Below are 13,529 nucleotides of genomic sequence, written 5' to 3'. Positions count from 1 at the left end.
ATTTGATGATTTGTCACCGTATTTTAGCATTTTTTTTTTCAGTGTACCCCCCCCCCCCTCCCTCCGGTCTTGTACTAGTACTCGTTAGAGCTCAAACTTTTTTACTCTTCTAGAAATTTTTGCACATTTTGGCCTTGTTTTCCCCGCAAAATAGTGTGGACCCAGGACCAATCAATTTGAATGATTCAATTAATTAGCTTATTCAAACTCATTGGGCCGATGATGGCCATTTTTGATAAAACGATCCAATCAATTCGAACAGCTATATAAATAGAACAATGTGGTGAAATGGTGCGTATCGCGAGGAAAACAACGACAGAAAGGTCCAAAAATTTCAATTAGAGTCACCATTTTTGAGCTCTAATGAGTACCAATACAAGACTGAGGGGGGAGGATGATTGAAAGGGAAGGATATAAATAGAACTCGTAGTAGTTGACTCAAAAGGAAGTAGCTATTGCAATATCGGTAAACAGGAATTTGGTGTGTAATTTCGCCTGTACACGGAGCGCGGGCCATACTCTATTTAATGTCAAGGCATTGAACTAATGGTTTATTATCTCGTAACGCTTCATTTGCATACGCACACTCGTAGTTCTAAGTTGGTTTGTGGCAATGTGGCTGGCTATGGCAAAGTTGATATTTTACTTCGAGGCACTTCGAGAGGCATGTCCGGTAGTTCGATCTTTCATTCTGATTTTCACGATGTCCGTAGTTCTTTCATTAGTCGACGGCAACACCTACAACGACGACATATTAGCTCCAATCATACTCGGTAAATTTCGTTCTCGTGAATTTTTGGTGCACGATTTAAATATGCTCAAATATTCTTAGAGCTTTCCGTAATTTATGGCAAGCATTTTGAACATCGCTCTCTTATCATACCTCTTGTTTTTTCCTCCTTCGTGGCCTTTAGGATGAGGCCGTCAAAAATGTAGGTCTCATTAGTGGTTTGCCGTTTTCTTCTTGCAAACGCGCGGCAAAACGGGTAGAATTCACTTTAAAAGCTTATAAATTTCTGTGTTGTCTGAATTTTGTTTCATGATTAGATTGAGTGCAGGTTTAAACATTTGTCTTCTTCAGGGGTCTTTAGGGACACCTCAGAAGATCCATTTAGCTTTAGGGGGTTTCCTTTTCTATCAATTGAATAGAAATTTAATTGAAATTTTTACACGGATTAAATATCTACTCAGGGGACGTTATAATTTTATACATCATATATTTCATTATCAAGTAAATGTAAAAGTATATAGACTTGCGTAGAGGAGAAACGATCAAAAATAATGTAAATTTAAAATTAGTGGTGGTATATTGTCGAGTATTTAAAAATAATTTTTTTAAAAAAAGGAATAAAAATAAGATAGCGGGCAGTCACTTTACTTAATTTCCTGATTAATATGAAGCAAATAATAATTGAATTTCAGAAATGTTGATGAAAGCAGCATCATACATTTCACACTAGAGTATTGAGGTCAGAGACCTACAGGCTTACATATCAACGGTGTAAGTTCGCAACCACGTGCTTATCTCGGTTTGTGAAGTTGCAGACTTCCTTTCTCACTTTATTTTTAAATGTAATTTTGCTTCTCCGTGCGAAGAAAATTCTGTGAAAACTTTAGAGAATGTGGCCGATTTGTTTTCCTCAAAAAATAAAACAGGAGCGGAGATAGTCAAACACTGCAAACGAAATACATGGTTGCGGACTTAGACCGTCGATATGTATTGGGCTCTGACCTGACACAATAACAGAACCGTCATACCCCATTGAAATTTTTTCCATTCAAAAAACAGTGTCATACTGCAAAAACCAAACATAAAATCCTCACAGCCTTGGCATTTTTCATTGCACTCTGAACTTTGAACTGCTTTGACATTCTGACATGCTAAGGAGGAACGCCGTATGAACATTCGAATTTCCCCGGAAAAAACATGTATTTTTGAGGGAAGTCAAGCATATTCCCCTTCCAAAATTTCAGATAATTTAGATTGAATTTCAAACAAAATCGTCCGAAAATATTGAAGAAACATACTCATCTTTTTTCCAGTGAAGTTCTTATTTATTAAAAGAAAAAAGCGATGTTTGGAGGCTCATATGGCGTTTTTTCTTAGCACGGCAACATTGGTGTTTCCTCCTTATCAACCCTCCAGATGAACTTATTAACTCACAGAATTATGAAGATCAGACTTGTTGACATAATAATTTTTAGTTTAAATTGAATTCATTTCAATCGATTTTTTATTTTTTTTTCGTAATATTCCATAATATTCCCCTTATACGTTACAGTGCACGGAGTGACTGAAAGTCAAATCCTGGGCAAGTACCACACTCACGGTCACCCAAAGGGTTGTGAGGAGAAGTCAGAGGGTCCAGACGGCTGGGAACACATGTGGTTGAATCTGGACATGGCTATTTGGGGCAAACACGTACTCAGTTGCTGGGTAAAATATTAAGAAAATTAAGTAATCTATATGAATATTGCATGTATGGGTCAAAACTTTGTGATCCTCAATTCTGAGGAATCACCAACCCGATTTCCTTGATTTTCGTTGCAAGCGAAAGCTGTTGGTGTCCAGATGATACCAAAAATCCAAAATTTGCAATATCCATTCCTCCAAGTTTTCCACGCACCCGCGAAGCGAGTGATGTAGGATTCAGGGGGCGGAGCCCCTTAGGTAGGTGCAGAGGTGAGCGAAACGAGCTGAAGAAGCTAGTTATTCATAAAACTGTGCAAATGAAGAGTTTATTGAGTAAATGGGTTTTATGAAATGTTTTATCATTTGAAATGACAAAAATTCAAAACGTAGAAAAACTTCAAAATCGTAAGTTGAAAACCGCTGACGCCGCAAGTTCGAATAATCGCGTCAAACACAGTGCGGCCGGCGCGGGGCTAGTACACACGGCGCGGAACGCATAGTGGCGCCTTACAAGACCGCAGGATACTTCATGCATTGCGCGTATCGCACGGTGCGCGCGACGCAAATAGTAGCGCCTTACAAGTCTGCAGGATACTTCATGCATTGCGCGTATACCGCAGTGCGCGCTCAAGTCGTGGAAAAGTATTTTCGTATTTTCTTGGTGTCGAACTCAAACCTACCCCGGTGCACACCATTTGTGAACAGTACGCACCGCGAGCCTACAATCCCGGGCTCACAGGATTGTAGAATTCTTGCAATCCTGTATGTTTTCCGTTGAAAATATAATTTACAAGCGGGAATATTTAATAATACATCTATCGTCCGGAAAATGTCGAAAATACCTAACTTCCAGGAAGAGAAAGTGGAAACTTTTCTGTATCGCAAAAGTGGCAAAATTTCCGGGGAGATATTATTGGTATCACATTCACACAAAAATGAACTCTGGCAATCTAACCTAACTTCGGCAATTTTTGCACAATGACCGAGGGACGCCTACAGCTGATATCGAAAAATTATGGGGGAGATGATCGATCAATGAACAATAAATCGTTCGGGAACAAAAACGTGAATCGATGGAAAATTAATAAAAAAAAAACTACCGATTCGATCGACATGATCGATCTAAGAGCCAAACGTGAACCGATCGACGTGATTTGATCGACTCACAGGTTAGTCGATCGATTCACGGGTTTGTCAATCGGCTCACGGATTTGTCGTTTGATTCATGTTCATCGAATCGATAAGTACCGTTTTTTTTTTTTATAAAAAGTTGTCACGTTTTCATTTTTCGGTCGATTTATGTCGATCGATTCCATACCCTCCGTTACCAAATAAGCTCGTTCTATTTAGATTTCGAAATATGATCCAGATTTTTTCTATAAGAATAGGACGAGAAGCAAGCAGGGAGATGTCTGAGCAAGATCAGTACCAGTTGAAGGAAAGGCCTTCTTAAGGCCTTGTCTCCACGGGACGTTTTCATGGGATTTGTCCCAAGTTCGAATCGCAGGAATGAAACTTCTGGGATTTTTCCCAGTTACCGTCTCCACGGGACGAGGCTCACACGGTCCTGCGACTAGTTTGCGCGGGAAGATAAATTAGATGAAGTCGAGTATTTAACCGGGATTAAAATAATAATTGCACTCCATTGACAATTAGACACATTATTTTAACGAAACAAACATGAACAATGGAGTATTCAACAAAATATCGCACAATTTGTTTACACTTCTTCTCCCTCTCTCAGTGGGTCCTAGGAGTAAAAGGACCATACTTGGTACTGGGGAAACTATTGATTAACTCAATATTTTTCCCAACTTCGTAAGTGGGATTTTTTCCTGGGACAAATCTCGTGAAAAGGCCCATGGAGACAAGGCCTTACAAAGAATTCGTGCTCGGACCACCCTACGCGGCCGGAGCAGTGTACGCCGGGTTGCAGGAAACTAGTTTTTGCAGGAGCAACTAACCCGCTAGCGCCTATATCTTTGCAAAAACGTGACTCGCGTTTCAGAGCCAACTCTAAAAAATTATAAGGAATCGCGAATCAGTTCCGAAAGTTTAAATGTCATTTTTAATCACCAGGTATTGTTTTGCATCAGGCTTACAGGTTTCAGTTGCTGTACAATAGAGACACTCACAAATGCTCCAATCAGAATGGAGTGGAAACGAAAGTCAGGGGAAAACTGGGAAGTTTAAAATGCTGTGAATTCTTGTCAGATGCGCCTTTGCCGAAATATCTTCCTCAGAGCAAATACTTCCACCAATTCAAGGGGTTTCTAAAACATAAAGGTTATTCTACGGATCACAGCCTGAAAGCGCATTGCTACGACTGGCGCTACGCACCTCGTAATTAAATTTTGATTATTAGTATTATTAAAAGAAATTTTTTAAAAAAAAAAAAAATTGAACACTTTGTTTGCTGCATGTTTCTTTGGCTCCCAGATTAAGAGAGACAGTTTCAGGTCATAAATAATTTTTAGTTTAATCACGTTATAGCTTAAATGTTTTGAGTGTAAAATTGTTGGAAAATACTTTGAATTTTGAAAGAGAGCATCATTAAGCTTGATCGTAGCTTATGATAAGTCAAACTGCGATAGGTATGCGAGAATTCCAAAAGTAAATCAAAGTGTCAGTACCTAATGAAGTAATTTACATTTTATAATTAGGGTGCAAGTATATTATTTTTCATTTAAAAACATCTCAGTTCTCTTTATCCCATTCAATCTTGTGGAATATCACGAAAATATCTCAAATTTGTATCTTTTTACAGGAAACTTTGCTCTTTATGGTTCAATTTTATTCCATAATTTTTTTCTGAAAAACCGGTGGGTTTATAATTGCGTCTCTACCGGTAATATGTCCTTCATCTGGGATCTAAAAACGTCTCACAAATTTCCAAACCTATCTGGTAATATTCATTCATTCCGGGGATTTGGGACCTTGTTCATCGATAAACTGGTTTTCCATCATAAAAAAAGGAACATTTCTATGCGGCTGCGTTTATATTCGTACAAACGCAAGTATTCTAAGCTACCGTGTCGGGTTTTTTCTTCTTATTCATTCTCACTGTAGCTATGAAGGCATCGGTGGCGTGGGGGGGGGGGGGGTTCAAGGGGGTCTGGACCCCTCCCCCCTTTGTACCTGTTTTTTACTATTGGAGGATAGATATATAATATTATCAGGGACGTGCACAAAATAATCTAAATGCCCCCCCTTAAAGAATTTCTAGCCACGCCAACGGAAGGCATTGTTATCTTCTCGTTATGATGTTTAATTTTGACATGAACAGGACTTTTGTCGGCTTCCCTTAAACCAATGCCGTTTAAATGAAGCAATGGCAGGTTAACTGTTGTTCCGAAAAATCTCAGGATTCGGGGGTATTCGCCGTATTTGAACTGTCAAGTTTAATCGTTATCAAGTTCATCTCCTCATAATCCTATGAAACTTTTTAAGCACAACTGGAGGAATTTGGCTACTTCAATGCATTCACGGAGCTTGTGGAACACATGGCTCACGATACGGGGCGAAAAGTGGCGATTGTTGGTCACAGTATGGGCGGCCTTGTCTCCGCGTATTTCCTGATGAACAAAACTCAAGACTGGAAGGATAGGCATATTCACGCTCTCATCACGGCCGGTACCCCGTGGCTCGGCAGTGTGGAGTCTTTGGGACAGTACATCGTCGGTAAGGTAACGTTCTGAACCAACACAATTCGTTTACTCTGAGACTTTTGATAATTTGCCCTTCAAAAAATAAAAAAATACGGAGGAAAAAATTCTATGATTTCGACAGACCTTAAAGCAGGCACGAACTTTCCTTATAGTTTTCAAACCCCGCAACTTTATTTCTGTTGTATTTTTAATTATTTAAAGTGGCAAATCGCTGCAATCCCTTTCAAAGATCTACATCTTTCCAAAGTTACTCTGGTGAATGTTACCTAGAATTACCTAAAATTGTTATTTTTGGTGCCATTTTAAGGATCTCCTAAAACCTATCATAATCACAATTGGACGTATCTGCCAAACAAGAATATGTGCATCACGACGTAAGCCCTGTTGTGCATGTATTTTTATAGGTCTCATAAGGCTCATGTCTTAATGCACATAGTTCCGTTTGGCAGAAATACGTCCAATTTAAAATGCATGAGGCTTCGCTAGGAAACGATCTGATTAAGGAACGACTATATACAAATGCGATCCTTAATGCCAATCCATTTAAATCACACAGACTTGAACTTGAGCCTTCGATTTCAGAATATTTTTCTTTTGAAATTTAAACATCTAAATATTATTCAATATCCCTTTAAAGTGTAGTTTTTGTGGTCTGCGGTATTACATTTATTCTCATTGATTCATGCAGGTAATAATAAAGGTGTTCCCACCATCAATAAGGATGTTATGAAAAGGCTCTTGAGTACCTTCCAATCAATAGCATTTTTACTACCTGAGGAAAATGCGTTCAAAGACACAGTGATGGTTGAATGGGTGCCCCAAAACAAAAAGTACACAGCAAAAGAGTATCGGCAGTTTTTCACGTAAGAGTAAAAACAGGCTCATTATTGCACCTCTCAAGTCAAACTAATGTATGTAGTTGATATTTTGTCATCAGCTTATAACATAATATACAGCTGTCATTTCACTCAACAGTTTTCACATTTACCGTTGACGGATGACTTCAGATTCAGTAGCTAATTTACCTTTTCATAGAATCATTGTAACCAATCATTTTTTACGACGAGGAAGCTATACCATGCGGTAAGTAATAACTCATAAACCCTGGCAGCACACCAGCCCAGCACACAGCAGTTTTATTTTGATATTTAAGAATCATATTCTTGAGAAAAATTAAACAAATGTTTCCAGATACATTTTTAAAAATATTAACTCGGGCGTACTTCATTTTCAAAAAAACATTTTTAAATGGTAGAAAAAAGTTTTTCATCTTTGTTTATAAAATTAGAAATTGAGAATATTTCAAAAATGTTTCTGAGGACTCCATTTTCCTTCAAATAATGTTAACATTAAGGAAAAATATTTAATATTTACGTATACAGTAAGTCAAAAAAATTTGTTGCAAAACTCCATTTGAACTGTTTTTAAGATTATTAAAACATGACTTCAAAATTTTTAGTGTTTTTGAGTGAAACTTTATAACTTTGAACACTAATTTAAACTTTATAACTTTTGCCGGTCAGATCGACGCACAAGCAGCTTATTTTAATGGATATATTTTTCGTTTTATTCCAGAGATGTAGGTGCATATGATGCATATCTGATGCGGCAAGATCTTCGTTCGCTGTATCCTTACCGGTTGGACAAGTTGGGGGTGAATTATCATTGTGTTTGGTCGAACAGCTCAAAAATTGACACCCCCATAACGTAGGTCCCAAAAAAACCTTTACTCATTACTGATACAAAAAATACACATTTCAAAACTTCAGAAACCTATAGTTTTTTTCCTCCTTCTTTTTTTAAAGATTTGGTTTAGCGAACTGAATTCAAAATAATGTGGTGGGGTGAGTCGTGCATGTTTCCTTGGCTTTCGAGCACTCCAACCGTCCATTGATTCCAGCTGTGGACAAGGGAGAGAGTTTAAAGTGAACATGGAACAAGTGAAAAAAATTCACAAAATGCCAAAACTGTTGTTTCAATTGTGTTTTGACCTTTCTTGCTTTACCCAATCTAATTACGTAAATGTTTTACGAATTTAGGTACCGAGTGCACGCAGCCAATTTAAGCCATGCAGAAGAATACGAAAAACTTTCTACTGAGGGCGACAAAGTGGTGCCGCTGAAGAGTCTACGCTATTGCGAGAAGTTTCGAGGGTCAAAATTCACCAGTAAAGGTTTTCAGGGCCCTACTCACTTGAAGCTGGTTCAAGACGATGACTTCTTCAACTACGTCTTGTCCGTTGTCCGACAAGTGCGACCTTTTGCTGAGAGATGAAGAGCCTCTGCTCGATAGCTAACGTTCATTTTAATTTTCATGTTGGCAACATTTAAGAGGATTATGGGAAAGGAACCAAAGTCGCGGAAAAATAATTTTCAGCAGAGGAGTTTTTGTCGGGTTTGGTTTAAAAAAAAAAAACGAATTTTGAGGGCTCAGAAGAAAATGCTTTAAAGTCTTCCAAGTACAGTTTGGATTATTATTTTCTTTCGATTTTTTCACTGATGCCTTCCATTACACTGTGCTGTAATCTAATAAGGAAGTTAGACCTAGAAGTGTAATAATATCTACGATCGTTGAACCATGAGTTTATCCATAAAAAAAGCCCAATTTTTTTTTTTTTTTTTTTTTTTTTTTTTTTTTTTTTTTTTTTTTTTTTACGATGACGATATTTCCTCCCCACGCATGGGGAGCGAGCGGGCAATAATATCATGCTCAAAAACATCAAACAGTCCAAGAAAAATAAAATGGGACCGTTTTGTATTTGTTAACATAATATTAAAATACTTGTTTGACGAAGAGAGTCCACATCAATTGTCGTCTAGTGATTTTTGATCTCAGGATTTCCACTGCCTCACCTTTGCTTAAAAGTATTTCTTACATCATGATGTATAAAGTGAATTGATAAGTAACTTTCAGAATAACGACGTTGTTCAGACAACTTAAAATTGTCAGTTAGTGTGTAGAAACTAAATGTTCATACTATATAGGTATTAGAGAAAAATATTGTTGCCGGAACTCCATTGTTCTCTTGTTTTAACCACAAGTAACGTTTTTCAGGAAATGACTTCAGGTACTACCATGGGAATTTATTTTCGCACACAAGCCAGTTATTACAGATGGACTCCTGTATACTGGTTATCTACGACCTATCTCCCATTATCCTTACTCAAACCAAGGGATACAACTAAACTACCTCCGGTGATACGATTATTGTATCCATTCAAAATGAAGGCTCTTCATATGTGTACATTTACTGGTTGGTACCCGGTTTTCATTGAAAAGTTCCCTGTGAATTTTGACCTTTTTGTGAAATATTTTTAAGTTAACGAAAAATATAATTTAAGCCTCATGACTCTCACATCAACCTTTAAGAGTCCTCTGTGAATTTTTTAAGGAATTTCGCTTGATTTTGTTAAAGGCAAAGAGGGTTATACAAAATCGGCGATTTTACCCCCCTCTTGGATTTTGCCCGGAGTTGGATATGTTGTTCCCTATCACAAGACACGCCTTTTTCCGGCGTTGGCAAGTTCACCCGAAATTTTTCCCGCGCGCTACAGCGTTGCCAAGTTGAAAACAGGCAAATTCCGTAAGTGGCGTTAAAATTGAGCTATGAAGTTGCGGTTTTAACGAAAATTCTCTAAAAATTACGTACTTTTAGGAAATGACCATCAATTTAATGTCGCATTAATTTTAACATGCATTGTTGCCAATTTTTCGATTTTTTAATTCGACTAATTTTACAAATCCGCAAATACCCAAAAAAGCTATCTTCAAATTTGAATAAAAAGTTGTCTCGTAAAAGTTGTCGATAGTTCGTTTGATTCCGCATCCATCGATATATTATAGCTCGCTGGGAAACTTTTGGTTCGCGAGATATCATCATTTTTGTAAACAGCTTTATGGAGCGACGACGCTTTTTGAGTCCGGGCGGATAGAAATTTTAGCCTCCAAAAACACAGGTCAGCATTAATTCCATGGTTTCCTATGTAATTTTTGGCGTTGAATCCGAATTTGACCATTTCATAACAAAATTGTCACCAAGAAGTTGCCAAATTGGGCAAAAATGGCTTAAAATCGGCCTTTTTGGCGGATTATAGCCAGTGACTTGCCAGGAGTTGATCAGACGACAAAATTGGTTATTTCCACAGTTAAAACTCGTTGAACTTTCTACAAGCTGAGTCAAATTCTTCCTGCTTACGGCAAAATTAAACGCGCGACAAGCAGCAAACTGAAAAAAAGACACCAAAATCGGCGCTTTTTGCGGTTTTTGTCCTAAGTTTCTTGTTTTCCGATTAAGAGAATGTTTCTAGACTAAACTAATGAACAACATGAGCAGAATTTAATAAAAATGAACAATAAAATAAAATCGAACGTATTCCGATGTTGCCAAGCTTAAACAAAATACTTGAATTTTCGCTGGTTTTTTCGATATTTGTCCTATATTCTTTGTTCACTTCTTATTTTTAAATTATTTAAATGTATCTCTCGTGCAAAATAATAAACTTTTGCAGAATAATTTAATTTTCAACTTAGATATGTCGCAGGCAATTAGCAATCGCCGGCAATTTGAAAGCCAGTGATAAATAAAAGTAGAAAAGCATAAAATTCAAAAACAAAATAATAAAATTAGAGCGCTGATTATGTTGCCTTTAATGTGAGTAAACACTTTTCCCACCGTAAAAACAGTAGAAATAGGAACTCTCAGAAGAGCGTGTAGTGAACTCTGTGACATTAGTTGGGTTGAGATCGGACAGGCAACTAAACTAACTTCGAGACAAAGCGTAGAGTATCACAAAAAATGAAGGCGCTCCAAGGCGAGTTGATGCTTTTGAAGACCATAATCCTTAAAAATCATACCATGTCGATGCGCATTATTGCGAGTTATCGAAACAACATGTGAACTGCTTGCAAATTGCCGGCGATTGCTAATTGCCTGCGACAGATATAAACTAATTACTAGGATTTTTATTCCAGAGAGGAAAAATTCATAAAACAGTGAGTTTTGTCGAATCATGTCAATAAATCACATTTTGAAACAGTAATGGAAAACTTTCTGCTAAAAATTAATTAATAAAATGTACTCCTCAGAATGACTTCATTAAAACAAGACAAGACGCATTGCAATATTGCCAAAATTACGTAGAATCGTTGAATTTTGGCGGTATTTGACATTATTATTCATCGCCCTATATTCAGTATACAGTTTTATTTTATAATTCTGAGAAAATGGAGTTTAATAGAAAAAAGTAACAATACCAAAGTGAAGAAGCCGCCTAGGAAAGGGCAATAAGGGGCTTAAAAAGGAACAAAGGCGCTCCAAATTACTGAGGACCTGTGGGAGGACAAGGAACTATGGCAGTTAGGCGTTGCGGGGCGCGGGACCACTGTTAAAGCAGCTCCTATCTATGTATGTAACAATGCAATAGTTTGTCGTTACACTCTGTGTAATTAAGAATTTCCTAAGAAATGTTCATTTAGTCGGAAAACAAGAAACTTAGGACAAAAACCGCAAAAAGCGCCGATTTTGGTGTCTTTTTTTCAGTTTGCTGCTTGTCGCGCGTTTAATTTTGCCGTAAGCAGGAAGAATTTGACTCAGCTTGTAGAAAGTTCAACGAGTTTTAACTGTGGAAATAACCAATTTTGTCGTCTGATCAACTCCTGGCAAGTCACTGGCTATAATCCGCCAAAAAGGCCGATTTTAAGCCATTTTTGCCCAATTTGGCAACTTCTTGGTGACAATTTTGTTATGAAATGGTCAAATTCGGATTCAACGCCAAAAATTACATAGGAAACCATGGAATTAATGCTGACCTGTGTTTTTGGAGGCTAAAATTTCTATCCGCCCGGACTCAAAAAGCGTCGACGCTCCATAAAGCTGTTTACAAAAATGATGATATCTCGCGAACCACAGCGAGCTATAATATATCGATGGATGCGGAATCAAACGAACTATCGACAACTTTTACGAGGCAACTTTTAATTCAAATTTGAAGATAGCTTTTTTGGGTATTTGCGGATTTGTAAAATTAGTCGAATTAAAAAATCGAAAAATTGGCAACAATGCATGTTAAAATTAATGCGACATTAAATTGATGGTCATTTCCTAAAAGTACGTAATTTTTAGAGAATTTTCGTTAAAACCGCAACTTCATAGCTCAATTTTAACGCCACTTACGGAATTTGCCTGTTTTCAACTTGGCAACGCTGTAGCGCGCGGGAAAAATTTCGGGTGAACTTGCCAACGCCGGAAAAAGGCGTGTCTTGTGATAGGGAACAACATATCCAACTCCGGGCAAAATCCAAGAGGGGGGTAAAATCGCCGATTTTGTATAACCCCCTTTGCCCTGCTCTTTAAGGTACTGATAAATCTGAGCTGAACGTGGGTATTTGTTGTCAGCCGTCGAAGATAAATTTTCCTAAAAGATAGCCAATTCTCGTCCCTGTAAATTGAAAGAACGTTCCTCCCCCCCCCCTCCCCCTCCCCCTTCTGTACATGCCGCGGGGAGCTATTGTGCTTATGGCTAAATTATAGGGACTAATTGTAGTGTAGTGGCTGGCACTGGGTGGACTGTCTATCCTTCCCTGTCTTTAAGATTATTTCATAGGGGTTTATCAGTTGATTTATTAATTTTTTCTTTACATTTCGCAAGCGCATCTTCAATTTTAGGTTCAGTAAATTTTATTGTTACTATCTTTAACATGCGGGTTCTTGGTATAAACGTTGAATACTTAAGTTTATTTGTCTGGTCAGTATAATTTAGGTACTGTGTTTTTTATTATTAATTTCACTACCTGTCCTTGCAGAAACTATTATCATACTCATTAATTGATCGCAATTTTAATCGGTCTTTTTATGATCCTTTGGGAGGGGGTGATCCTATCTTGTACCAGCACTTATTTTGATTTTTTGGTCGTCTAGAAGTTTATGTTCTGATTTTGCCAGGTTTTGGCATTGTGTCTCATTTAATTAGTAGTGAAGCTGGAAAGCTTGAAGTCTTTGGCAAATTGGGGTTAATTTACGCTATAATAACCATTGGCATTTTAGGATTTACTGTTTAAGGGCATCACATATTTACTTTTGGTATAGTTGTTGATACTCGAGCATATTTTACTTCAGCTACTATAATTATTGCTGTTCCCACGGTTATACAATTTTTTAGATGACTTGCTACTCAAAGTGGCATAAAGTCTAATAAATTTAGTCCTCTTGCTCTTTGATTTACAGGCTTTTTATTTTTAATTACTATAGGCGGATTAACTGGAATTATTTTTGGTAATGGACCACTAGACAAGGTACGAATTTCAGCATTCTGATACATGATTCTTAACCAAAATTTCACGTAAACCACGATGTGCACAGCGAAAATTACCGAAATCAACTCCTTACGAAGATAATTAATGATTCTTGATGCGTGAATTTAAACCACCCGCTCACGAAAACTCAATGCTCT

At 37.5% G+C, this 13,529-nt stretch overlaps 1 protein-coding gene and 1 pseudogene across 1 annotated transcript; both read left to right on the top strand.

The window, feature by feature from the left end:
• The first annotated feature begins 392 nt into the window (after positions 1-392).
• LOC109033416 (lysosomal phospholipase A and acyltransferase) lies at positions 393-8,512 on the top strand. The gene is made up of 7 exons (XM_019046018.2): positions 393-773; positions 2,283-2,437; positions 4,510-4,756; positions 5,864-6,094; positions 6,770-6,944; positions 7,657-7,788; positions 8,121-8,512. The coding sequence occupies exons 1-7, from the start codon at positions 614-616 to the stop codon at positions 8,353-8,355; spliced, it is 1,335 nt and encodes a 444-aa protein (XP_018901563.2). The 5' UTR covers positions 393-613; the 3' UTR covers positions 8,356-8,512.
• A 2,206-nt stretch (positions 8,513-10,718) lies between these two features.
• Positions 10,719-13,137, top strand: LOC140224383 (cytochrome c oxidase subunit 1-like; annotated as a pseudogene).
• Positions 13,138-13,529: the final 392 nt, after the last annotated feature.

Source organism: Bemisia tabaci, chromosome 4, assembly GCF_918797505.1.
Source record: "Bemisia tabaci chromosome 4, PGI_BMITA_v3".
Lineage (NCBI taxonomy): Eukaryota > Metazoa > Arthropoda > Insecta > Hemiptera > Aleyrodidae > Bemisia > Bemisia tabaci.
Note: the sequence above shows the minus strand (reverse complement) of the source record. Positions and strands in the feature narration are given on the sequence as shown.

Excerpts from the sequence above, each read along its gene's own strand:
- LOC109033416 (XM_019046018.2), top strand. The coding sequence starts at position 614 with ATGTGGCTGGCTATGGCAAAGTTGATATTTTACTTCGAGGCACTTCGA. Across the intron at positions 4,757-5,863 it reads CGACTGGCGCTACGCACCTC|CACAACTGGAGGAATTTGGC; the intron begins GTAATTAAATTT and ends AAACTTTTTAAG. Across the intron at positions 6,095-6,769 it reads TTTGGGACAGTACATCGTCG|GTAATAATAAAGGTGTTCCC; the intron begins GTAAGGTAACGT and ends TGATTCATGCAG.